This window comes from Furipterus horrens, unplaced genomic scaffold (assembly GCF_987537825.1).
Source record: "Furipterus horrens unplaced genomic scaffold, mFurHor1.1.pri manual_scaffold_4, whole genome shotgun sequence".
In the NCBI taxonomy this organism is placed as follows: domain Eukaryota; kingdom Metazoa; phylum Chordata; class Mammalia; order Chiroptera; family Furipteridae; genus Furipterus; species Furipterus horrens.
The window spans coordinates 177,096,603-177,123,668 of NW_028327174.1; the positions used below are offsets into that span (position 1 = coordinate 177,096,603).

General features: G+C 42.8%; 2 protein-coding genes across 2 annotated transcripts; one reads left to right on the plus strand and one right to left on the minus strand.

The window, feature by feature from the left end:
* Positions 1-14,510: 14,510 nt before the first annotated feature.
* On the minus strand, positions 14,511-18,524 carry ALG2 (ALG2 alpha-1,3/1,6-mannosyltransferase). The gene is made up of 2 exons (XM_090274488.1): positions 18,092-18,524; positions 14,511-15,843 (listed from the first exon to the last, which is right to left on the minus strand). The coding sequence occupies exons 1-2, from the start codon at positions 18,434-18,436 to the stop codon at positions 14,941-14,943; spliced, it is 1,248 nt and encodes a 415-aa protein (XP_090130614.1). The 5' UTR covers positions 18,437-18,524; the 3' UTR covers positions 14,511-14,940.
* A 266-nt stretch (positions 18,525-18,790) lies between these two features.
* Positions 18,791-26,229, plus strand: SEC61B (SEC61 translocon subunit beta). Its single transcript, XM_090274489.1, has 4 exons — positions 18,791-18,918; positions 19,088-19,185; positions 23,097-23,198; positions 25,944-26,229. Exons 1-4 carry the CDS (start codon positions 18,916-18,918, stop codon positions 26,029-26,031), a joined length of 291 nt encoding a protein of 96 aa, XP_090130615.1. The 5' UTR covers positions 18,791-18,915; the 3' UTR covers positions 26,032-26,229.
* Positions 26,230-27,066: the final 837 nt, after the last annotated feature.

Sequence of the window (27,066 nt, forward strand, 5' to 3'; positions counted from 1 at the left end):
AATATTTTCTGACCGTAAATTTGGATGCTGTTCAAACATTCCTAGTCACCAACTAAAATAAATGATAAAGACTGGGCATTTATATCGATGGTCTACAGCCATCAAAGCTTTGTAAGTAGGTCATGTGAAATGGAGCAGTTCCTTTTCTAGGATCATTGAAAGTGGCCTCTTCACCCTTATTCTTTCACCATTAAGGTGAGGAACTAGCGATGAGGCCCACCGTGAGGGGGCAGAGGAAGATGTGCTGGTGTTTGGAGCTTTAATGACTTTAAGTCCGGTGGGGATCCTCGTGGGAAGAGCATTGCTTTAGAAGTGAGAAGCCCCACATTGGCCTCCTGCTTGTCAGCTCCGTGCAAAAGCAGTCAGGCCTCTTCCTGGTTTAAAACCTGTCATGGACTCCCCACGGCTTCTAGAACAAAGTCCAACCCTCAGAATCCTTAGCCTGGCTTCTACAATTCTCCAGGCTCATTTCCCATCACATCAGACCTTTGTGACTCAACACATGCTCTCTACTTCCTAGTCCCTTAACCTGCAACTTCTGCCCGGAATGTTGCTCCTTTTTGATCCATTTCGTAAGCAACTGCTGGTTTTTTTTTTTTTTTTGGGGGGGGGGGTAGTTAAACACTAATGAAAGCCATTTCATCTATGAAGTCTTCTCAAGGCTCCTGGAAAGAGAGGTTCTCTCTCCTCTGATTCTCTCGTTCACCCTGAACGTGCTCTCCCCCTCCGTCTTAGGACCTCAAGGAACACAGAATGATAGAACCTCTTTCCTGCCTCACTGGTATTGGACTTGGACAAACGGCTTGTTCATACCAGTGGGATGCAAATGGAGGAGCCAAGACCTTAAGAGGCAATGTGTTTTTTATGTTCTCTGGTGTTTGAGTTTCCAGAGAAGAATTTGTCTGTGGCAGCTGTGATGCCAAGGAGAATATGGAGTCCCATGGAGCAAATCTGAGTCCAATCCATGCCTGGAGCCAACTCCAGCTGCTCTTCAGTGGGAAGTGGAGCTGCCTCAGCCAAAGCACAAACCTGGAAGTGAAAAAAATAGATGCTTGTTGTTGAAAGTGACTGAGTTTTGAAGCGGTTTGTTATGCAGCATTAGTGTGGCAATAGCTGACAAATACACCATTCCACCTTGGGGTTAAACCTCAGAGAGGAACTGTATGTAGAGAAACCACTTGCTAAGTTTGGGGGAGTTAAAGGCTATTAAAACTTCTCAAAGAATCCACCTTTGGTGCAGTGCTATGTCTTATAGGGCACAGGAGAGGTAAGGCTGCACCAGACGGACGGGGCTGGGGGCGAGCACTAGAGACACAGGCAGAGAGAGTGCTCCTGGGTGCATATCTGATTCTTAGACAGAGATCTAGGTCTTCTTGCATGCCTGGTGGGGTATAAAGCAACTCTGCGAGAATTATTTGGTTTATATAGGTTAGAGATCAGTGCAGAGAAGGTACAAAGTTCAGGCCTTTGGAGTCACAGTCTAGGGAAGGTCTTCAGTTATCATCCTGATACCCTCAGACCAGAGATAATCAGCCACCCCCAGGGAGACCCCAACCCAGGATGCCCTACAGTATGAAGACATGGTACTGGAGAGTAAACGTATGTTGTTTTAAGCCACTAATTTCGTGGTAACTTGTTCAGCAGCAGAAAATGAACACGAGCTGAAAGCAATATAATGATACAACAATAGGGGACTCTGTGTTAGATTCTTGTTTTTGTAAAAAATGATAGAAATTCATGGAAGAGAGTATAGAGCCATGTTATAAGTTTGGGCTTTGCGGGTAAACAGATCTGGGGGTCTGACTCTGGTTTGACACTTACTAGCTGTGTGGTTCTGGGCAAGTGCCATCCCTTCTCTGAGCCCCAATTTCTTCATCTGTATCTCATATTCTTGTTGTGAGGACTAAAATGTGCTTGGTGCATAGTGAGCCCCCACTGAGTGGTAATATCTACTATTTTTAATCATTGTTATTACTGTTACTATTATTATACAAAAAGACCTACAACGAGATAGTCATCTCAGGATGAGGTTGACTTCATTTTTCATGTCTTCACGTTCTGTTTCTACAATGGACATTTCCTTTGGAATAAGAAGCATCTTGGGACAGAAGACAAGTAGGCTCTTGCTTGATACTAGACTCTGAAAGGAAAAGTTGATGTTCAATTATGATTTTAAGCAGATGATGTTTACCTAAGGAAGCAATTAGCTGTGGGTATTTCTTTGCAAATGGCTTGAAACCACATCTTTACTTAGTTATGCGAATGTTAGCCAAAGTGAATTTTATTTTTTAGTATTAATTCACCAAACACATCGAGTGTCCACCATGTGCCAGGCAGAGTAGAGACTGGATTTGGGTGGGGAGTGGTTGAAGAGACACAAAAGTGAATAAATCAAGGTCACCATGTTTAAGAAGTTTATTATCTTCTTTAAGATTTTCTAATATCTGATTGATCTGCTTTCCATTTCTTTTCAAATTATTTCACAAAACCATGTGCCAGTAATTTCCAGACATGACTCACCATCCCTGTATATCTCAGCATAAATCGCCTAGGAATAAGAACATACTCTTACATCACCATATACTAAGAAAATTAATAAAAATTCTATATCTAATATTGTCTGTATTCAAATGTCTCTAAAATGGATATTTTCAAGCTGGTTTGTTTTTAGTCTGCTCTGATTCTCTCGTTGTTAATTTACCTGGCGCCAAACTGACCTTCAGTCAGTGTGGCCAAGGGCATCCCCATTCATCACAGTGTCCCTTCCACTGCCGAGTCCTCTCAAAAGAAAGCCGCCAGGCTCTGCTGGGCTTGCCCTGCACCTTCTTACTAAGTGACAACAAGTACCATCTCTTGTAACGAGAGCTGGCCCTTTTTGAATCCTCCTTCCAACAAGAAGAGCTTAGGCTCTCATCCTACGGGTCATATCCACTTAGACAGGATGAAATGGGCTGCAGCCAATTAGGTTCTTTGGACCCTTCAACAGTTGCCGATTTCAAACTGAAACCATTCGAGTCAGCAAATATTTACTAAGTGTCTACCATGCACTGGGGCCTTTCCCCTTTATTATAGTTACATGTTCATAAAAGTTCTGCAGAGCAATATAGTGGTTACGAGTCTCAGTCCAGAAGTCTAGGTGTACAAGAAACAGTACTGTGCTTTACTTCCTTTCAGTCAACTCCTGACTCTTTGTGTTCTTCTTTTACTGTGATTATTTTATCTTTCTGCTTCAGTTATTATTAGGGTTCCCCTTCTCTGTCTTCTTTCCTCCTTCTCTTTTCTCCCCACCCCCTCCCTTCCTCTCGTCCTCTCTTTCATTTCCCCTCGGTTCTGTGGTTCTGGGCTTGTCCACCTCCGCACTACATCCTCTGTGCCCTCCCTCTTCCCTCAGCTCTTCCCTCCCTCACCCCTTCCCCCTCACGCCCGCCCTTTTGCCTTCCTAACTGCACCAAGCTCCCTAACAACAGAGCTATCGTCCACAGTCAGAACAGTGAATTCCCACTCATTGAGTGCTCACCGCATGCCAGGCACACGGAGCGTTCTAATTAGTCCTCACGAGGACCCTATGAAGCAAGTTAATTGGTTGTGATGCTTTATGCTGCAAGTAAGAAGAAACCCAACCCACAGTGATGTGACCCATGGGGACCTTCACCCTTTCCTTAACAGGACGTCTGCCGGCGGGTGCTGCTGTACTTATTCAGCTGTTCGATGGTTGCGTCAAGGATCCAACCTCCTGCTCTGCTGTCCTTCGTTGGACTTGTTCCTAACGATGGCAAGATGGCTATTGGGTCCCTGGTCTGTGGTCGAAGGCAGGAAGCAGGGCAGAGGCTGGGCAGTAAGATCCTTTCCTTTCCTGTGCTTTTCTTTAGGGAAAAGCTGTCTTTCCAAGTAGCTCCCTGCAGACTTACCCCTCTGTACTCTTCAGCCTAAAATGTGTTGTGTGCCCTCTACTACCACAAGGCAGGCTGGAAAATGAGTGTCTGGCTTTTTTTAGGCTCTGCAGTGCTGAGAAGAGAAGGGAGTTGGGAACGTACATCGGGCAGCCATTTAACAGTGTCTGCCTCATTATTGCCCCACTTTTACAGAAGAGAGAACTAGGACTCTGCATAGTTAGTACTTGCTCCAGGGTCACCCTGCTAGGTGGCGGAGAACAGTTTGAATCCATATCTCATTGGCTTCAGGTCCACAAAAGTTTTTTTAGTCAGCAACTCTTATTAACTGAAGGCGCTTGATAAGGCACATAACTGTCAGCGTCCTCATGAATACACATATGCAAACATCTCTGAGTGCTTGCTGTGTGCCAACCAGGGGCCCAGAGATGAATGAGGAGGACACAGTCCCGTGGGCTCATGGGTGTGTCAACACATGCAAAGTGGTAAGTGCTCCCTAGAGCTGGTGTGTGAGAGCAGAAGAGGAGCATGAACAGCGGAGGCTCAGCAAGTCACCTTGTCCAATGTCTCCACCTAGAAAGTGGTAGAGCAGAGACTCGAAATCTGAGTTGCCTGATTTCAAAGCCAGAACTCTGCCCTCTTCCCCAGCACCTTCTGCCACGCACAGCCACCACCAGGTAAGCAACGAACACCTAAGCAAGAAATGGGCCCCAGCTCAAAGTAGGTGGTATCTGCATGATGATGATCTCCCTCACAGATCCCACGGACACCATGACAAGCGCTTAAAGACTAACTTCCTGCAAACCTGTTTGTATTAGTCAGCTCTGGCTGCCATAACAACGTGCCACAGACTGGGGTGCTTAAACAGCAGGCATTTACTTCCTCACAGTCCTAGTGGCTCGGAATCCAAGATTGAGATGCTCTCAGGTTGGTTTCTTGTGTATTTCCTGGGCCATCGTAGACTCAACCATTTTCCTAAGGAGCCTTGGTTCCTTTTACTGGAGAACAGTATTAGACACCAATTGTTGCTACTTTTGTGTTGTTGCCATTTTCTAGGCCCTTTCAGCCAGGAAGGCAAAATATGTGCGTGTGCACTAACCTGCATATACACATATATCTATACATGTTTCTACGTGAAACCATCCATGTTTATATTGTTAAACATGAATTTGTACTATCTCCAACTTAATCCATTCCCACATTGATCATTCTAAGCTGTGCCCCACTGCTCGCCTGTAAACTCTCAGTCTAACAATGAGAAGGCTGCCTTCCACTACCTGCTGTCCATTTATAATTAATTGTTCAATTCCAGTATACGTGTATAGTGGCTTCAGAACTGTTAACGCTCTCCCGCATGGCGAACATCTTGTCAACAAGAATGAAGTGCTTATGTGCCATTCCTTTGCCTTTCATTTTACAGACACTCATTTGCACACTTACTTAGGGTGGCACCTTTTTCTTCCATTCCTTTCTGTGAGGTTGTTTCATAGACTTAGGCCAAATTTCTTTTTTCCCGTTAGATGGATTTCAGCCTAGATAGAGTCAGCCTCAGGTAGTCTCTGGGACCCCTTCTTTCTCCTGACCCCGCTTCCTCATTTTTATCCTTCAGCCCTCTTTCTGAACTCCTGGCTTCATTCTGTTCCCTTTCACCTGGTGGAGGCCAAGAATATGTGTTTGGTCTCTATCCTGAAGGAGCAAAGGTGAGTCCTTACCACCAGGAGGTGATGCTCCACAGGCTTCCGGCTGATAAGGTCCAAGTTCCCCGATCCTCCGGAGTAGAGAAACTATGAAACAAGAAAACCTTTCTCTTTCTCGTACTCATGGCTTTCCAGCATTACTTGAGCATGCTCTTATGCTAACTTCACCGCCACCCACAGACATGAGGGTGGAAAGGAAGAGAGGAGGTGAACGGGATCAGAGAACGACAGGCTGCAACCTTGGGTGGAACTCGGTTACGCCACAGCCATGCCAGGGTTCAACAGGATATAAGTTTTCTCAGATCAAATCATTCATGGAAACAAAATGTCATCTCCTTTTAAACATTATTTTCTTCAAATTTCTCTATGATGTTTGTTTTTTAAAAAATCACTGGAGTGTTAGAATACCTTGAAAACAAAACACTCACTCCTTCCCAAAAGTGATCTAAATTACGTTCTCATAGTTATAATAATCCTTGTGGCTCTGGGGTGGAAAGGGGTCTGAAGTGACATCCCTCATCAGTTCTGTCCCTGGGGATGGGGAGGGAACCTGACAGCTGATCACTCCTTGCCTTTGATAAGCGCCTTTCTTATTCTAATTACACCTTTCCCTAAAGTAACTTTTCCAGCTCCCCCCTCCCTCACCCGACCTCTTACATCCCTGTTTAAAAAGAGCCTATTCAGACAGCCAGTGAACAATGATGCTTTGGGATGGTTTAATCGGGGAAAGGAAACCTGTAGAGGGTCTTATCTGGGGTGAGTGCCTCAAGCATCCAAGATTATCTCCCTGTCACCTCATGACCCATCTCCTTCATGCCACCTTTTAATTTTGGTAGCAATTACGGTGTATATGGATAATGCCCATTAGCATATTCATGGTCATCTCCTTATATTTATTGTCTGCACAACTCATTAATCTTCATCTACTTTGTGTGCTTGACAGCTCAATCTATTTTGCAATCTCTGGGAAGCAGCCATAGCTTTCCAAAGCCTTTGTTTTCCTGTAAATAAACTGTGTTGGGGACCAGAGGACAATGGTGCACCTCGTGGTGATTGACATCAGCCAGGGCTACTAATCAGGATGGGACTTCATTGCCAGCTGAGTCGAGTGCATTACGAGGCCATTGTTCCAATGCTGCCAGGGCAAGAACACACACAGCCAGTCACCTTCGAAAGATGGGTTGATTGTTCTTCAAGATTAGACCGAGTTGCCTTATTATCCGTCCCAGACAACAAGGCATCTCACCCAAACAGACGCATTTTCAGGAACTGTCCGTATACAGGCCAGATTTGAATTGCTAATGTATAATCTGCCTGGCACAGATGTGCAATGAATATTTGGACTTTTTTTTTTTTTTTGCCCATCAGTCCAGGAGGCTGCATTGATGAGGTGATGAGTATTCAGTGATGGGTCCTGGACATGGGCCAACAGCAGTTTGAACACTTGCGCTGACAATAATTCGATTACCCCCCAAAGTGCCTTTGCCGTAATTCAGTGGCAAATTCTGTTACAGGGACCTGTTGGGTGGAAAGTTCCCCTTTCTTTTTGGTGCAATAAGATGTCTCGTTATGTTTTTCAGACTTGGGAAAGGTACAGAAGACGCCTTTATGGTGCCCTTACCTGCCAACTTGTAAGGTTGTGAGTCATGTGCAGCTGACTCCTGGGGCTTGAAGTTGTAATTTTCTGGCTTATTTTCTTAAGCTCTCGGTGTTTCAGTTTTCTCATGTGTTAAAATGGATTGAAAAATTCTGTCAACCATATTGAGCTGCTGTGAGGATCCAATGAGTCGATATAAAAGAATAAGCCCCAGAAGAATGCCTCCTTTATGTAAACGCTCAGCGAATGTTAACTATTACTATACTACTGGTCATGTGCTTTCTTTCAATATTACTGTGGACAAATAGCTTGGAAACACTGGAAGTAAAATTAAAGCATTTTCATCACCTCAGGGTGTCTCATGCATGGTCTTTACTATACTACTGTGCCTGGTCCATTTCTGGTTGTATGGAACATTTCCTGTAGTTACATGACCACGAAGCCTTTTTCGTACAGCATCTTTTACAGCTTATTTCCCCAGAACATAATAGAGGAAAAGCTGCCCTAAAGGGTGATACACAACATTTGCAAAGCTTTGAAAGAAAAACATGGGATTCAAGAATTGTATATACCATACAATCATGCTATTTATATGTAAAGGCAGTGGGGATTAATTATGCAAATACATATATTCTCTCTGAAAGACACCTTACTCAGAGGTGTGTTCCATGTGAGGGGGACAATGATTCTAAAGTAGGAACTCACAAATGGCAGATAAGAACTTGCAGGAAGCAGTGAGACTAGTTGATCATATTGAAATAAATTTAAACAGTTGCAGCAAATATATTGTCTAAATTGACATCAAAAGATTAAAGTATTTGAAAAGAAGTTTTTTATATCTTTTTTTAATTTTTAAACTTATTTTTAAAGAGAGGGGAAGGGAAGGCAAAAGAGAGGGAGAGAAATGTTGATTGATTGCCTCTCATAAGTGCCCCAACCAGGGACAGAATTTACAACCTAGGCATGTGCTCTGCCTGGGGAATGGAACTGGTGACCTTTCGCTTTGTGGGATGACACCCAACCAACTGAGCCACAGTGTTCAGGGTGAAGTTATTTATATTGAAACAATGGGATAACAGTATACATGAGTGCAGATTAAAAGAATAAAGAGAGAAGAGAAAATGTCTTTTTTAAGAAAAAATAAAGGTAGGTAGAAAGGACATCTATCTATCTATATAAAGGTATAAGAGCAACCCCAGTAGTTTTTATTAATGTCTAATAAAGCACTAAAGGCCAATACTCATAGACATGAGGAAAACCCCTTAAATCCAAGGTTTCTCTGCTTATTAATTAGACAGCTCCCCCCCAAAGAAACATTCAAAATTAAAACATTGTTGAAATATGATTATTCAAATGTAAACAAAAAGGAAAGTCTAGTCAATTGCACATGGTAGGTCTCAATAGATACAGCAAGAATTAATGTGAGAAAAAAAAATGAATGTGGAAGGGCAAGTAATGGGCAAAGGGTATGTGAGAAGGGATAGCTTGTCTGCCAGGGCCACTTGGGTGGGTGTAAGCTTTTAAGGAATCTACTTTGAATACTGGAGAGGACACGTACTTTATCTGTCTAACTCACCTCTTTCTGGGAACTGCTTCCTCTTCCTTCTCCTGTGCAGCCTGGCTCCTTCCTCCTGGCTCTGTGTGATCCTGGATCCTGACCATGGTTGATGGGAGCTGACCTGAGCCAGGGAAACCATAGTACCTTGCCCCATTGGCTTGCTTCATTAATTTAAGGGAAGGCATCCGAATCTTCACTGATGTCTTTTCAAATTCTGAAAAAGAGGGCCGGTTCCTCTTACAAACACTAAGACGGAGGTCTTGGGTGCTATTGGAGGTCATGCTTCCTGGCAAGAGGAAGAAACTAAAATGAACAATGAACTGCTATATTTTTTAAAAAATTGTTGTTCTGGTGACTTTCAAATTCCTGGTTCAATGTGAACCTCAAGTCTAGCTATATCCCCGCACTTCCCTGGCTCGGTTATGCAACTTTTCCTTGAATGACATGATCTATTCCTATAGGTTCCTAAGAATTTTCTTTTTCTGCCTTTTTACCTTTTACAGTTATAAACTGCCTTAGTCAGAAACCCAGCTCTGGTATGCAACCAAAAGAGTCCTGACTAATACAGTTTCCTTGTTAAAAAATTTAAATAATGGTACATAGATCCTGACATATGATATTGTATTTACTCTATTAAATTGAAGTATTAAGACAGGTTTCCTGGTTCTACAATGCAAAGGGAGCATACAATTTAGCTGAAAACAAGCTGATCAACATGGTAATTTGGTTTGAAAACAAACATCACAGTAATTTTTTAAAAATCGCTATATAATATATATATATATATATACTTTGCTGTATTCTAGGCAATTTTGCAACCTTTTCATATGTCTACTTACTTTCCTATCTTTTGTTTTTTTAATTTGCTTTCTAAAGTATTAAAAACTTGTTTTTAGAATTTAAATTATTTTTCCTCAAGGCTGTTTGTATACCAAAAAGTTGAAGTAATCTAAATATATCAATTAGAACAAATTATACATCCCAAATATGGCAATAGTTCGGAACACAAATGTCCAAAACTATGTTGTAAAAATGTATGTGACCAATAGGATTACTTTATGCTTTCTTTTATGTTCAATTTTTTTCTTATGAGAAAACCAACTACTGAAATGTAAAAAAAATACAAGTAAACAAACAAAAAAATTAATCCATATTGATAATCGCACTCAGCTTTTAAGGCTTTAAAAGACTTTTAAACCTGTGTATATATTCTTACAAACTTTTATAATTATATAGTCACATATGTATCTTGCTATCTATTCATTTAGAAAATCTTTTGTTTCCTATAAAAATGGGAGTACACCACATGCGATTTTTAAAATAACCCTCAACTTTATGAGGTATAATTTACATACAATAACATGCACTGATTTTAAGCATACATAAGTTCTGACAAATTTTACAGTTCTAAGCGCCACCATGGTAAAGATATGAAACATTTCTATCATCCAAAATAATGCCTTTGTGCTCTTTCCTCTCTCTCACCCTGGGCCGCAGGCAACCAATGATCTGCTTTCTGTCACTCTAGATTAGGTAGTTTTTTCTCAAAAGTTTCATATTAATGGGATCATACACTATGGCCTCTTCTGTGTCTGATTTATATCACTCTATGTTTTTGAGATTCATGAATATCATTGTGCTTGTCAGTGGTTCATCCCTTTCTATTGCGGAGTGTTCTATTGTATGAATATACCACACTGTGTTTATCCATTCACTGGTTGATGGATGCTTGGAGTGTTTTCAATTTTTGACTATTAATGAATAAAGCTGCTATGAATATTGAATAAAAGTTTTTGTTTAGATATGTTTTCACTTATTTTAAGCAAAATACCTAGATGTAGAATTGCTGTGTTGTATGGTAGGTGCTATGTTTAACTTCAGAAGAAGCTGTCTGTTTCCCTAAGTGGTTGTACCATTTTGGAATGTATGAGAGTTCCAATCGCTCTACATTTTCATTAACATTTTTACTTAGAGTCTTTAATATATGGGCGTGTATTGGTATTTCAAAGTGGGTATAATTTGCATTTTTTTTTGATGACCAATGATGTTGAACATCATAATATGTGCTTATTGGCTGTTCAGATATCTTCTGTGAAGTGCCCATACACATATTTTGCCCATTATAATTTTTGGGTTGTTTGTCCTCTTTTGAGTTATGAGAATTCTTTACATATCCTGGGTGCAGGTCTGTATCACATATACTGAGTATTTCTCCAAGTCTGGCTTGTCCTTTTAAAAAATATATATATAATTTATTTTAAATTTTTTGGAGAGAGGGGAAGGGAGGGAGAAAGAGAGGGAGAGAAACATGGATGTGAGAGAAAAACATTGATTGGTTGCTTCTTGTACACACCCTGACTGGGGTACGAATCTGCAACCTAGGCATGTGCCCTGACTGGGAATTGAACCAGCAACCTTTCGCTTTGTGGGATGACATCCACCCAACTGAGCACACTGGTCAGGGCTGGCTTGACTTTTCTCTGAAAAAAAAAGAAATGCCTTTGAAGAGCAGTTTTTAATTTTTATGAAATTCAACTTACCATTTTCCCCCCTTGTGCTTTGTGCTTTTTGTGTCCTACAGAATCTTTGCCTACCCCAAGTATGGGTATGTTTAGGCCTATGACCCACTTCATGTTCATTTTTGTATGTAGTATGAATTAAAGGCTGAAGTTCATTATTTTCTGTACAGATATCCAAGTGTTCCATCATCATTTCTTGAAAGGACTGTCTTTTCCCATTGAATTATCTCAGTACCTTTGGCGATAATCAATTGACTATATATGTGCAGACTATTTTGGGACTCCATTCTGCTTGCTTTATCTGTCTGTGCATCCTTACTTCAGTACCCATCCTGACAGCTGGGAAACCTCCTGATACCAAGTTAAGTCATGCACACACCGAGAGGGAAACACTCCTTGTTGGGGTTGTGTAGACCATCTGTCCATGTCCCCAGTGTGACTTTCCCTGCCTTACACCTCCACTGCTGCATTCACCGGGTGGCAACAGACAAGAGCAATTTATCCAGGCCTGTGGAAGACTGCCTTCATCCCTCACAAGTTCATGACACTGAGTTTACAAAATCGGTTTCACATCCTTTGTCTGTCATTCACATACTGATTCAGTGCCACTCATGCACTCTTTTTATTTGCCCATTCACAACACCCTGTGGGATGGGCTACTTAGATCTGATTATACCCATTTAACAGATAAGGAAACTTAAGACTTTAGAATTATCAGCATCAGGACACCTTCTCAAAAGTTGAAATTGTAGGTTAAGTAACAGAAAACCAAAGGTCAGTCTGAGTTCATGATCTTAGCAGACTGTTCTAAATTCTTGGGAGAGTGGCAGGCCACAAAGGTAAGTCACTCCTGTGCTACACTTGTGCCTCCTATAAAACTTCAACACACACACATGAGCACACACGCACACGCACACACACACACACCCTGAGCAGCTCTTATAGATTCTATTTGTCTCAGATGACATCTGTGGCTGGCCTGCTGATAGTGCTTCCTGCAGGATATTTCAGCGTGTATTTGTGGTCATACTTCTGGGTGACAAGACCAGGTCACTTTTACTGTGAGCCCCACCCAATCCCTAGTCCTTTTGACAAGGATAGAGTGCTGGAGCGTGACTGTATTTTCTGGCTTGAACTGTTTCAAACACCCAACTCGAAACCTTTTGAGTTAAGCTAATTGGACTTTGAATGACCCAATGTCTGCTACAGGGAGAGCAGGTAGCGTGGCCTCAATGGAGGGATTCTCACAGGGTTGGGGACAGAGCAATGGGTAGGTGTGGGACATTATTAGCATCTTTTAGGATCAGAGTACTAATGTGAAGACAGAAGAGCATCTTGTCCCCTCACTTTGATGACTCAAGGCTGTACTTATTTTGAATTTCATGAAGTATTCAAGAATATTTATGCTATCAGAGGGGTGCAGGCTGAGAAATTCTGGAATGTGCAATCCTGGGTGGGTCAGGTAACCATGAGTTGAATTTGGGCTCACTCATGTTTGAGTTGTGTGCTCTTGGACAAGTCTTTCATCTCTCTTCCTTTGTTTATAAAATAGGAGATAATCATACCACTTCACAATATTGCTCTGAAGATGAGAAGGGAAAATGAATAGCAAAGCCTTTCTAAACCTGAGGATCTGAACGGTGCCACTGCAGTGCTGTGGATGGGGTTTCACCGAAGAAACACCACACGGGACACTGAACCCATGCAGACTGAAGAAAGGTCAAGTGGACGGACTTTTGATCAGAAAGCTTGAGACTCTGCCTGCCTCCCAAAGCTGTGTGAGAGGCAAGCTGTCCAGTCATGCTCATAACGACAAGACCCCATACCCTCATGTAACTGCTAGGGTTCAGTGAGTTGTCCACTATGCATCACACATCATGCCCAGCACACAGTTAAGTGCTGAAAGAATTGCTATTAATAAGGTCCTAGCCAATTTACTTCAGTGTTCCATATTTCCATTTTCCCTCATTTCAGCTTAGTTTTGGAAGCTGCAAACACCTTCTGTGGACTACGTTCCATCCCAGGTCCAGGAGCCAGGGGTCAGTGCATCAGAGGCTGGAAGTTCCTGGCAGGCAGGGCTCTGCATCTCTCTCAGACCTGTGGTCTTGTCACCTGTTAGGGCTTATGACAGTGAAGGGGAAGTTAAACTTAAGGCCCATGAACCCACATAGCCTGTTTAGGAAGGATTTGCAAAAAATGGTCAAATAGGCACAAGTTTTAGTGCTTAGAATGGGTAAGCACTGGCTATGAATCAGAGCATGATCAGTTATGGATCAGAACTGAGTCTGTCTGTCCTAAGGCCAGTGGTCAGAGCCGCCAGGCCTTTCTCAGGTTGCAGTTCCCCGAGAAAGACAAGCATCATGCCACAGAATGGGATGACCTATTCTACTGGGTGGTAAGATTTCATAATACCAAAGGGGGATAAAAAAACATTCTGTAAGACTCAATATATTTGACACTCTCATTTTAAAGAATTTTGGTACTGTAATTCATCATAACCACCCTATGAGAGAAGTAGAATAGTACAGTTATCCCAATTCACAGATGAAGAGGCTGAGGCAGAGATTACCATAATCTGACCAAGGCTCTCATCTATGCTCTTTGAGTGGATGAATGTGGAACCTTTGGCTAGTGATCTTTGCTATTTTTAAAAAATGAATTTAGCTTTAAAGGTTTGTGGGAAAGTGCTTTTTGTTATTTGTACTTAAAACAGGTCAACAACGAACTATAAGACTGGTCTGTGCCATAAAAAGCGTAGGCAGGGCTTGAGGGGTAAAAAGCATTTGGGCCTCATACTTAGTAGCATCTTACTTAATGCAACACAAATGTTAACAAAGTTGACATTAAGAAATAAACCCTAAGCAATATGCACACTACATGTGTGACTTCAATATCCATTTACTCTTAGTTTTTGATCTCAGGCTTGTCTGCCTTATCTATGTATGGATCACAGAAGCCAAATTTTATTATTTTGTTGCCTTTTCCTATGATACAATTATATTTATTTTTTTAAAAAACCTATGGGCCCAAGAAAAGGTTTAACTAACCAAAATTTCCCAACAGAGGACAGGGAACACTTAGGTGTATTGATTCTGGGAATGAGAGTGACTCTGTTCTCATTATGCTATGAAGCCAAATTCTTCAACTTGGATGATGCACAAAACTATCAAAACAAATTAAGGCACAGTGTGACTCATTTTTATAGGCAGAACAGCAATAATCTAGAGAAAATAAAATTGGCATATGGGATTACATTTTTTAAAAAATATATATTTTATTTATTTTGAGAGACAGAGGGAGGGAGGGAGAGAAACATCAATCGGTTGCCTCTCAACCAGGGACCTGGCCCGCAACCCAGGCATGTGCCCCGACCAGGAATCGAACCAGCGACCTTTCAGTTCATGAGCTAGTGCTCAATCTACAGAGCCACACCAGCCAGGGCTATGGATTATATCATATCTTAACACTGATAAATCTCAGAATTATTATAGCATAAGATACTGTTTTTCTGAAAAAGAAGACAGAAAGGTGTGGCATATAGGAAGGTGGCTCAGGTTCAAGATTTTTTAAACACTCTTTGGCACTAGATTCTAGATTCTTTTATGGTTTCAAAACTGGGTCTACAATCTATAAAAACGATATTAATGAATGTAGCATGAAGACCTTAAAAACAATCTGATTATACCAGCAGTTTGGTGACATACTGGTACAGCTGTTCTGTAAATGCTTCAGAGGAAAACTTTTCCTTCACCCTGGCTCTGCCAGCCAGTCCCATTGTGGCTTTTAAGGAAGGTTCATGGATGAACTTTTCTATTGCCTCTGAGAAGTGCACTGGGTCAGGCTCACACAGAAACCCTGTGACACTATGCACAATGGACTCCAAAGGCCCGCCTGAATTAACAGCAATGACTGGGCACTGCATGTACATGGCCTCCAAAGGGACGATGCCAAAGTGTTCATTGCTTGGTGTGTAAATCACACATGTGCAGCCGTGGAGGAGTGAGATTTTCTGTTTGTCCGAGAAAGACCGCAGGAAGGTTACAGACTGGTCAAGGTCAAACTGCTGGACCATTTCCTTTAATTCCTGATAGTGTTCCACATTCTCCAGGACTCTCTCATCATAACCACCAGCCATGATCAGATGAACCTTGTCCCAATCTTGGGATGTCAATCTTTCACGTAGCCTTACTAGGGCTTCCAGAGCCAAAGTCAGGTTTTTCTTCCTTTCATATCTGTTGATGGAGAGGAATAGAAATTTTTTTCCCTTGGGGACCAGATCATCAAGTTTTTCAGGGACAGCGGAATCAAAGGTGGTAACATTCAGAGATGGGTAGAGAACATTGGGGTCTAGGTGAGCCAGCGACGTAAATGTTTTCTTAAATATGGCAGCTGTGAACTGGCTGTTGACCAAGATGCAGTCAGCCATGCCTGTGGTGTATTCTTCTACCCAGTCAATCGGGGCTCTGTAGAGACGTTTAAGAAAAGAATCCCTCTTGGTAAGAAGCAGATCTGGGAAGTGACAATAAAACAAGATCTTCTTACGCCGTCTGGCCAACTTGAACACTGGGATGCAAGCAGACACCTAGCCAAAGCAAAAAACAACAATAGATAGTGACCGGTGACCTAAACTTCAACTAAATCAAAAGAAAAAGCAACCACCCTGCCTCCTAGTCTGTGGGCTCCTGGTGGGCAATGCCTCATTCTGCTTTGTGTTCCTACACACTATCACCCAGTATTAAAAGCTGGTAGACATTTTCTGGATGTGTGCTAAATATTTAAAGTTGCAAGTCCAGAGTCTTCTCTAGGATAGTACTGTCCAAAGGAAATAAAAATCTAGTAACCATACTAAATTTTTAAAAAGGGTTAAGTTAATTTTAATGTTATTTAAAATATTACCATTGTTAAATGTAATCAATGCTAAAAGTTAATGAGGTATTTTATACTTTTTTCCACATTAAATATTTAAAATCAGGTGTTTTACAGTTATGGTACATCTCAGTTCAGACTAGCAACATTTCAAGTGCTCACCTGTGGCTAGTGGCTACCATGCTGGACACAGCAGCTCTAGTATATTTCTCCTAAGGAAACTGAATGAACTACAGTAGTTTAGAGAGCAGGCTCTGGAATCAAGGTCGCCAGTGTCTAAATCTTAATTCCACTAGCTAGCTGTGTGACCATTATCAAGTAATCTACCTCTCTGGGCCTCAATTTCCTTTTCTGTAATGCGGTGACCATTTTAGTACCAAAAACCCGCATATTTTTTTGTGATTATCAAATGCAATGGGATATGTAAAAGGCTTAAGGATTTAGTACACAGTATGTGCTCAGTAAATATTAACCATAATCATTACTGAGCAGGAACTACATGCTGGCATTACTAGACTTTCCTGTTATTTTACAAATCACTTATCTCTAGCTCATTTAATCCCGGAAGGTGAGCTTTAGGGATATCAAGGCATTTACCTAAAGCTACTTAGTGAGAAAGAAGCAAATAAATGGAATTTGAATCGAGGCCTCCTACTTCCAAGCTCAGTTTTTTCTCTACCCACTGCAGTCTTAGCTGCCTCCTATTTATTATCTAGTTAGACATGAAGGGTGTTTGGAAAATGCGAACATTTTAAAAAAAGAAATATCTTCCACACAAACAAGGATGATCAAAAGTAACTCAGGAGTCACAGTTAAACACAGATACAAATGTGATGCCATTTCCCCTATCAGTGGCAAAGATTAAAATGCTTGATAACATTTAATGTGCACAAGAGCATGAAGCAAAATGCTCTATCATACATGTGGGAGAGTCAAGCGACACACCTTTGGAAGGCAAATTTGGCAATAGCTATTGACATTTAAAATGAACAACTCTTAGACCTACTAATTTTTTTTCCTGGGAAGTTACCCAAAGGACATACTTGCAAAAGTACAAAAAAAGGTACAAGGATGTTCAGTATAAAACTGATCTATTCACAAAACACTGGTCACAATGTTAGTGTCAAAGAATGGATAAATTATGGCACAGTAAAAAAAAATAAAATAAAAAAATAAAAATTTCAACCCACTACGAAGAATGAAGTTAATCTCTAATACTGGTATATAAAGACATCTCGAATAGAAACTTTTGGTGGAAAAAATGTCCAATAGTAGGTATGCTATAATCCTAATTATTACAAATAATATTTATCTATGAACAGACACATTTACGCTGGTGTAGCCATAGCCAATTTCTGTAAGGATACAGGAGAAACTGTAAACAGTGGTTATTTTTAAGGAGAGGAACTGGGATGGGACTTCCATGTTATCTTCTTTTATACTATTTGACTTTTTAGTCCTAGTAAATGTTATTTTTTAAAATAAGGTTTTTTTTCGGGGGGAGGGGAAGACTAGGTATCTAGAATAGTTAAGAGCCCAGATCCAGGTGGGGATTCTTTATCAAGCAAAAAAATTTGGATTTATCTCCAAAGACGAGTGGAGAGCCATGTTGAAGTTGTAATGGGCGCATGACATGTTTATCTTGATATTTTACCACATGACACTGAAGGCTGACTTCTAATGCTTGTGTTTCTTAGAGTGAGCCCCAAGGCCCACCTGCTTCAGGATCACCCGGTGTCATTGAAAAATGCCGATTTCGGGACCCTAGGTGAAAACTTCTCAGGGTGGGGGCCCCGTAATATGCAACTTAAATGTGTCCACACTAAAGTTCGACAACTACGGTCTCTCCAGATCAGTTCCAATCTTTCCGAACCGCAGACTAGGAGAGGTCATCGGAGGTGAAGCAGTGTACCCTCCGCAGCGAAAAAAGGAGGCGCGGCGACGGACCCGCCTGGTCACCTCACCTGGTCGCACACGACCACGTCGAACTCCTCGTCGCCGAGGAACAGCACGTAGAGCGCCAGGAAGATCATGCGCACGTAGGCACAGACCGCGGCGCCGCGGCCGCCCCAGCCCAGGCTGCGCGGCAGCCAGTCCCCGGCGCAGCGGACCGGCAGTTCGCGGCTTTCGGCGAAGCAGTGGCCTGGGTCGTAGTGGGCGGTCCAGATCTTCACGCTACACCCGCGCTCCTGCAGCGCCAATGCCGCGTCCAGCACCAGTCGCTCGGCACCGCCCACGCCCAGGTCTGGGTGCAGGAACAGCACCGACGGCCCGGAACCTCTCTTCTCCTGAAAGTTCTGGTCCCCCATGGCCCGGTTTTCCCGCCCGCGCCCCGCGCTCTTAAGCACTTGCGCGCACTCTCCTTCCCCCGGCTTCTACGTAGCCCCGGCGGGGCTGACCACGCCCCGCGGCGCGTGCGTCGGGTAGGCCACATCAGCGCAAATCCGTGGGCGCCTAGTAACTGCCGGAGAAAAGTTGTCGTCTGACCATGTACTTGTATAGCCTCCCTTTGGTAGAAATTGGACTCTGTGAAGGTCGCTGTGACCTAAAGGAAGAAGACGGAAGGTCTGTACTTCCCATACAGCAGCTGACCAAGTCTCCTGTAGCAACTTTATACAGGCATATAGGAGGACAACCCAGGAGCCCTTGGAGTCCGAGACCCTGCCAGCAGGTCTGAGGGCGGGGCCTGACCCAGTCCATGAACTAGTTTCTCCAGCCGCCGGTGATTTGGGTGCTTCAGGACTTTCGCAGCCGTGTTTCGGTCCCCTGCCACCCTCCAGTTTCCAGCATGGTATGGCGATCTCAGCCGTTCCTCCTTAGTCCCCGTCTCTCCGAGGCACCTTACGCCTTGCCCTTCCGTGGCTCCCTTGCTTTCCCCACACTCCCGTGCAGGTACCCGTCTTGACTGCCAGGGTCGGTGGGCAGCGCTTACCCGTCTCTCTCCTTGTCTCCCTCCACAGCCTGGTCCGACCCCCAGTGGCACTAACGTGGGCTCCTCAGGACGGTCTCCCAGTAAAGCAGTGGCCGCCCGGGCGGCGGGTTCCACGGTCCGGCAGAGGTAAGTATGCTTGCGACCCTGCTGGCTGTGGGCTGGGAGAGATGGGGCCCAAGAATCCCTTGGTTCTGAGAAGGAGACCCCGGGGTTTTAAGATTCATAAAGACAGAACGATCCTCCAGTGACGTGGCCGTGGAAGCAATGGTTATCACTTAAAAAAGGAGACTGCATTGGAGTAGGATCAGAGACAACTTTGAGAAAGCTGATACTGAACTGATGTCTCTGGACCTGAGCTTTACACTCACATTTTTACCTGGAGGTCCCATACGCACGCTATTACACGGGACTTGTCCTGTCATCCCAGCCCTGCCCCCAGTTACATTTCTTTGCTTCCACATGGCACTGCTCTGCACTCTTTCACCCAAAGCCAAGACTTCAGCAGCATCTTGAATTTTTTTTATGCTCTCTCTCTGTCCAGTCATTTGTCAGACTTGAACGTATACACAAAAACCTGCTCATCATTTCTTTCAGTCTCCATTTCTGCTGCCCCAGTTTAGCTGTCAGTTTCTCTCATTTAGACTTTTACATTTTCTACATAACTCTTCTACTCTCCTGGTCATTTCCAGGCCAGTGCATCCTGTGTGCTGGTTTTGCCTCTCCTCTGCTAAGTTGCTCTGTTAGTTTCTTTTTGCTTAACCAAAACCAAAACAAACAAAAAAATCCCCCCCAAACCAAAACAGGATAGGAAGGTTCTTGATCAGCACTTTTTCATTCTAATGGCCCCTCTTCTCTCTCTCTCTCTCCTGTGATCCAGCAATAGTGAACTTATTACTGTTTTATGAACATCCCCCCACACCTGCCCACACTCACACAATTTCTGTTTATTCTCCCAAGACTAAGCTCAGAGGTTATTTCCCCTTGAGGCCCTCCCTGACTCCAAAAGTAGCAATAGCTACACTCCCCTTTGCTGTCAAAGCATTTTGTTCATATCGTAGTAATAGCATTCATTTCTGTATTAGACTTTGATAGAAACTGTCCATGCCAATCTCTCTCCTACTGTGAGGCCTGACAATAAATGATGAAGGAAGGAAGGAATCAAGCAACCCTGTTGTCTCGGGATTTTTGAAGGAACCAGTGGGGTTTTATCTAGAGAGGGTAAGACCTTGAAGGGATACAGGAAAACTGTTCATAAGGATGTGAAGAGTGATGAGACTTTTTTTTTGTTGGCTACAGTATGTAAATATAAAGCTGATAACTTGAATGTATGTGAACAGATTTCAGCTCAAAGGAAAGCAGTTCTGATGTCACTCTGAGAAATGGTGGGATTATCCTGAACAGCTGAGAGTTCCTTGTCACTAAGGTGTTCAAGGGAAGGCTGGGATGGGCCAGCTGGAAAGTAGGCGAAACTGTGGTGTAGGTGATATGGGTTTGGATTGCTGTCCCATTTCCACCCTGTACTTCAGAGATTTTCTGCTGGAATGGAAAACATGCCCTACAGGTAGGGCTTCTTGGGTCTGGTAATAAGAATTGGTAGTACCAAGGCAGGGAAGTCTGGCCATCTGAAAATTTTTAAAGAAAAAAAAAAAAGGAATCACATATTTGTCAAATGTAAAGGTAACGAAATAACATATTTAGTTAATAAAAAGGAAATAACTACTGTACACATGAAATGGAGAAGCTTAAACATTTGAGGACAGATGCAGCTTTCCAGGTTGTGCGTGTTGATGTCATTTAGGGTTGAGTATGACTGGGACTAATGGAACTAGACAGATCATGGCTGTATGTATTGAGAGAGACTCTCTTAAGTGCTACTTAATGCATGTAATGTAATAGGGGTTGGCTCTCTAAGAATATACTCATGCTTTGTAAGTCTGCATGAAAAGTTGAAGCGAATGGTTTAAAAAGTGGAAGATAATGCTTTGGATTATGTAGTGCAGATTTGCATTCTCTCTCCGTGTTCATTGATGCAGTAAGGCAGTACCTTGGAGAAGAGACAGTGGGGGATTTCACAGCAGGTCGGGGTGGAGTCCTTGCTCTCTGTAGTATATAGTATAAAAGAAGATTGCTGTGGGGGTGAAAAGTAGCAATAAAGCATTGTAAATTGTAGAGCTGTAAGAAGCTCCACAGCATTCAAGCAGGATCAGTGGAAATCAGGGATATTAAGGTGAGAGAATAGTCAGGGGTATTAATATAGTCATCAAGTAGTTATTGAGGGAACATGCCAGGCACTGTTCCAGCTCTGAGGATATACCTGTGAACAAGGTAGCCGGCGTTTGACCTCATGAACCTTAAGTGCCAGTGTGGGAGACTGGCAAAGGAATAGTTGGCAGGGAAGGCCATGATGAAAAGTGAGGCTGGGTGCAGGGTAGAGAGCGGTGGGGCTAGCGGGTGGTTGGACAGCTGTTTGAGTCGGGTTTTTAGAGCAGGTGACCACGGCTCCGCTCTTCCATTCCAGGCAGCAGGGCGGGCTCCCTGAGCTCCGGAGTGTGGGTAAAGGCCATGGCAGGGCGAGGTGGGGATTAGGAGCAGATTTGGGAGGGCAGCGAGAAGAGACAGTAGGGATAAGGTTTTCACTTCTGCTTTCTCCCTCTGTGCCCATCTCTTTTCAAAAAATCCAGAATCAGGAGGCCACTGGTAACAGGAATGGGATTTGGTTAAGGGCGAGGGGCAGTGATGGGACAGGGCTCTCCCTCCTCTTCCTCCCCCCTTACCTAGGATCTCTGAGTTGGTGGTAAACGGGCTGAAGAAGATTTCTTTTGACCTCTCGCCTCACACTGCTTGCTCCCGTGTTGTAGGACCCAAGCACCAAGGCGAGCGGGGAAGCGGGGTGGGGTAGTTAGTGTTTGTGGAAGAGCCGCTGTTGGGTGGGCCTGGGCAGGGACTGAGGAGAGCAGGGAAGGGCCTGCGGGCCTGCCCCGGCCAGTGGTGTGGCGCTGCCCACTACTGCTGTGTGCCGGGATTGCCCGCTCCCCGCTCCTGTCCCCTGCCCTGGCCTCCTCGTGAGGGACAAGTGCTGGCTGCGTATTTCTGGCCTTCACACCCTGCCTCTCTGTCTACGGTCTGTGGCCCATCAAAGTGGTGAAAACAGATCACCAAATACGTTTTTGTAAAAGGTGCGCTCCATTTTGGGACCTGGATTATAATTAAAGTTTAATGTTTTTGTCTCTTTTGTAGCAAATACAGTAATTTTAAAATATTTTAGAGTCATTTAAAAATCAGGTTATGGTTGACTCTTGAACAACATGGAGGTTAGGGGCGGTCAAAAATCCACGTATAACTTTGGTCTCCCTGAAAACTTAACTACTAATAACCTACAGTTGGCCAGAAGCCTTACCAGTAACATAGTTGATTAACACATATTTTGTGTGTTATATACTGTATTCTTGTAATAAAGTAAGCTGAAGAAAAGAAAATGTTATTAAGAAAACGGTAAAGAAAAGAAAATACCTACATTTATGGTAGGGACAAACCCTTCATGCAAATGGACCCGCACGGTTTAGACCAAACCCATGTTGTTCAAAGTCCGACTGTACAGAGATTCAGGCATTCTAAAGGAGGGGTTTCTTACTTGACTTCACAGAAATACACGTGAAGAGCAATTGAAATATATCGGTCAAATGTATTTCCCATATGTTTGGGCACCTAGTTGGGCTCTGGAGTCAGAACTAGGTCCTCAGCCCAGCTCGGCCACCTGCTGGCCATGTGGTCTAAAGTAGGCACTCTTGTTTAACCGTTTCTGGGCCTCGTTTTCCTCTTTCATAAAACAGAAATGGCAGTTACTTTCCAGGGTTATTGTATGCCCTAGCGTATGGCAGGTACGTGGTGGCGTGAAAACAACAATTTGGGGTGTACTAACAAAAGCAAAAGTTTTTCCTTGTTTTGGTTCTTTAACAATGTAATGGCAGCATATGTTGTAATGCCAGTATAGGAGTTTCCAAAAAAGGCCGTTTGTAACGTTCTTTTCTCTTTAACAGGAAAAATGCCAGCTGCGGAACAAGGAGCGCAGGCCGTACGACCTCAGCGGGCACTGGGGGGATGTGGCGATTCTACACGGAAGATTCGCCTGGCCTCAAAGTGTAAGTCTTGCGAGCAGACCTGTGTTCTGTCCCATGTTGCAGAGCTGTCGCCAGCACTGTCCTCTCCACCACCTGTGGTGCTGGCCTGATGAAATTATGATACTATACGCAACAGCTACATCTGTGCCAGGTGGGCTGGGCTTGGTTTGTCCATATGTCAGCCAGTTAGTTTAGGGCCTGCGATGCCATCTCTTCATGGACTGAGTGAACGCAAGGGAAGATCTTCAGGTAGTTACCCAAAATGAATAGTGGGAACAGAAAGAACTGGAGGGGAAACTGCTTAATCAGATGAAATTGCTCTTCATTTGGTATTCTTGTCCTGCACTGAGAAATAGGAGCAAGTATTTAATTAGGAGTTGGGTGGTTTTCAAAGCTCTCCTGGAAGCAAAAGCTGATATTATTACAGCCTCATGGAGGTTTCTGCATTAAGTTGTGTTTCCAAAGTTCTTTGGCCTTCTTGCCTTTTGTGGTTGGTGAGTAGACCCTGGAGGGAGAACATATCACTTTCCAAGTTCTTAGGTGTCAGGGTGCTCATTAGGTGATGGGAAATGTGCATATGGGGGACCCCTGTCCCTATGCCTTGCTCACCTCACTTGCCATTTTCGAGTACTGGGTGGCAGACCTCACCCCACAGGTTGCTGATCGAGTAGGCTCTGGGACACCCCTGCTCCCAGCTGTTTCCTGTCTCCACCCAGTGGGTGAGGAGGAATGGCGACAGCTCTTCGTTGCATAACACAGATTCAGAAGCTCAGGATTAGAGAGGCAGTTATGTCAAAGACAAGCTAGCTAGAGCTGGATTCAGCTATTCTGACTGTTCAGTCCTGTGCTCCATGTGTCTGTCTGGTAGGAAAGAGACAAAATAGATTTATTTGGATTAATTTAATTAACTTGACCAATAGCTTGGCTTGGTACACATACTTAAAGACTTGTCTGGTAAGGTGAGAATGTATGCCAGAAGTGGTTCTTGGGGTCAGGGACGTAGGAGTGGTCAGCGTTCAGACAACCTTTTGGTCTTTGTTAAAGAGGGTTTTTCTAAGTATTTCAGAGAGAGATTTTGAAGCCCCTCGCTCTTTAGGGCGTCCAGGCCCAGGAGACTCCTTTAAACCCCTCTCTGAAGGTGGCCAAAGCTGTCCTCCTGTGGGTGAGTCTGGCACGGGCCGGCGCTGGGCTTTCTGCCCTTGTGCAGCCTGCTCCTTGCTGCTGCTTTAGGGCTCCTGAGAGCTGCTAGCAGTGTTCCTGGAAGTGTCCTAAAGCGCAGTGCCATCACACCGGAGGGATGGTAAGAGGACACAGCTGGGAATTTTTATCCACAGATCCACATCTTGGAGCAGTCTAGTAACATCTTAGAGTTTGTTGCTGACACTTTGTAGGAGTTTAGATTTTATTTTTTCTGGTTGAAAATAGTAGCATTTCTTGAGAGCTTATTATAAGCCTGCATTGGTTGTGTATGAATTTATTTAATACCTTAGTAACCCTTTGAGAGAGGTACTATGATTATTCATACTTTATTGATGCAGAAACTGAGGCTTAGAGAAGGTAGGTAATGGGGCCACAGTCACAGCCCGTAAGTGACAGAGCTGGTTTGCAAACTCTGGCACTTGGACGCTGAGAGCTGCACCCTCAGCTTTATGCGCTATGGCTGAGGTTACTTTAATGTCGCTTTAACATAGGGCTTTGATTAAGTGCAACATGATACAGATTTCTTCTCATGTATTTTTAAATTTGTTTACTCCTATAATTGTACAGATTTTAAAAGAACAAAATAGTGTAGCAAGGACACTGATTTCTGTGCATTGTTTATTGTCCACTGGTGGACTCTGTTACCCCACTGTGCCACTGGGTTCACCCCCTGCCTTAACTGCAGAGATTTCTGGGGTCTTTGCCACTGTGCATTCCCCAGTTGTATCTGGGAGGTGAAGTGACATCTTGAATTCTCCAAAACTGGTGTTGGTAGGAAGAATCAAGAGGCGGAGCCCATAACATTTCACTACAGTCAATGATGTAGGGAAGGGCTGAAGAGGAAAATCTATTTCCTTCCTATAATAAACTCGTAAGTATGAATCAGACTTAACACGTTGCCTAAAATGTTTGGTCCTTGAAGGTGGGAATCTTAGAGCAGTAAAATGAGCAATATGTGAAATCAGGAAACCTGAGTTCAGATCTCTCCTTTCTTTCTGGCTTCATGTTCTTAGGCAAGTAATAATCTCTCTGGCCTCAGTATTACTTATTTATGAGATAAATACTTGTTTTGCCTATGTCATGAGTTTGTTTATCAGTGAGATCATGTATTTAAAAACACTTTGTAACTTAAAGATTCTCATCTTTGTAGGTCTCGTATTTTGCAGCTAGACAATGAAGGTTTTTAAATAAATATTACGTTGAAATAATAATTTTGTAACTGGATCATTTGCACTTGAGTTTTGGGAATTTTTTCTTATTTTTATTATGGGAAATACTGAATACACAAAATTAGATAGTTTATCCAAGACTTCAGATCACTTTATCTGTGTAATTTTAGTATGTTTTACTAAAAGATAAAGATTACTCCTATCTAAATAACTACAGTGCTGTCTTCACATCTTCAAAATATCCACAATAATAATTTGGAAATATTTTAAATGATGTAAATAATACCCTTGGATGAACCTTAGGTGCTCTTCCTTCCCTCAGCAGGCAGCGGTTAGTATTAGAAATACAGTAATGCATTATTATTAAAAGTAAGCATCCTTTTCTTCTTCTTTTCAGCGGCCCTGTTCCAGTATTGGTTATGAGTCTTCTGTTCATCGCTGCTGTATTTATGTTGCACATTTGGGGCAAGTACACTCGTTCATAGATTCGGCTACATCCATCTGTCTGTCATCTGAAGAAGGAAAAAAAAAACCCAATGTATCTTGGACCAAAAGCATAGTGATTTTCTGTTCATGAGAAAGAAATTTTCTGTAAGCTTACTGTTTTACAGGGAACTTAACGAGAATTGATTTTAAGGATCTGTTTTTTTTTTTTATGGCTAATAAACTTTTTAATTCATTTATACCAAGTCTGATTATTGATGCCTGACTGTTAGGGTCCTTAATCTCTCTGCCTTTCAATTACAAGTAGATATGTAGAAAACATGTTTTGTGGAGATTGTTTTCTTTGTTGGATTGACAGTTCTTTATATGGCCATGTAGTCATTCAACTCCAAGGCACTGTAATTGGCCTTGGCTTGTTTTCTTCTAGGTATTTCTGTCCCGGTGATTGTCATTTTGGGCATTGTGTGGTTTTCAGGGAGCCAGGGGGATAGTCATAGAAGTCGTAAGTCAGAAATCTTGGATGAAATGTTTGCTCATTCTGTTCTTTGTCTCTAAAACCATAGATAATATTTTTGCCTCTTCTCTCTCTCAGTTCTTAATTCTGTGGGTGTAGATCAGGGGTGTCCATATATTTAGCACTGGTTGCTAAACCTGTTCTGAAAGAATTCACTTTATAAGTTGGATTTTTCAAATAAAATTTTGTTTTCACTTTGAAAATTAAAAACCTTTCTCATCAGAGTGAGATAACAGCATTTCTAAACTGAGATGATAGAATTCCAACCAAAAAATTTAAAATGTTGAGGTTTCACTTAGCTTATGTTTGCCATTCTGGGCATAAGCATTCAGTTTCTGGCAGACTCTAGGAAATACTGTACCAAGAATAGCTTACAGGTGTATCCTTCAGGAGCCTAGGACTCTAAGCCAGATTGTCTAAGGAGTAAGAGATCCAACAGATCCATGTGAAATCCCCGTAGTTGTCCAGCAGAATCATAACATGCTGAAGAGGTATATTAGTTAAACAGTTTTGAAAATGGCTTTTTTGTAAACAAAGCTTTAAAAAAAATTCCTAGAAGAGT

Bases quoted from the DNA above. Each gene is read 5' to 3' on its own strand.
- ALG2 (XM_090274488.1), bottom strand. From the start codon at position 18,436: ATGGGGGACCAGAACTTTCAGGAGAAGAGAGGTTCCGGGCCGTCGGTG. The intron at 15,844-18,091 runs GTGAGGTGACCA...TGCTTTGGCTAG, and splicing joins ACGTGGTCGTGTGCGACCAG to GTGTCTGCTTGCATCCCAGT.
- SEC61B (XM_090274489.1), top strand. The intron at 19,186-23,096 runs GTAAGTATGCTT...TCTCTTTAACAG, and splicing joins GGTTCCACGGTCCGGCAGAG to GAAAAATGCCAGCTGCGGAA. The intron at 23,199-25,943 runs GTAAGTCTTGCG...TCTTCTTTTCAG, and splicing joins GATTCGCCTGGCCTCAAAGT to CGGCCCTGTTCCAGTATTGG.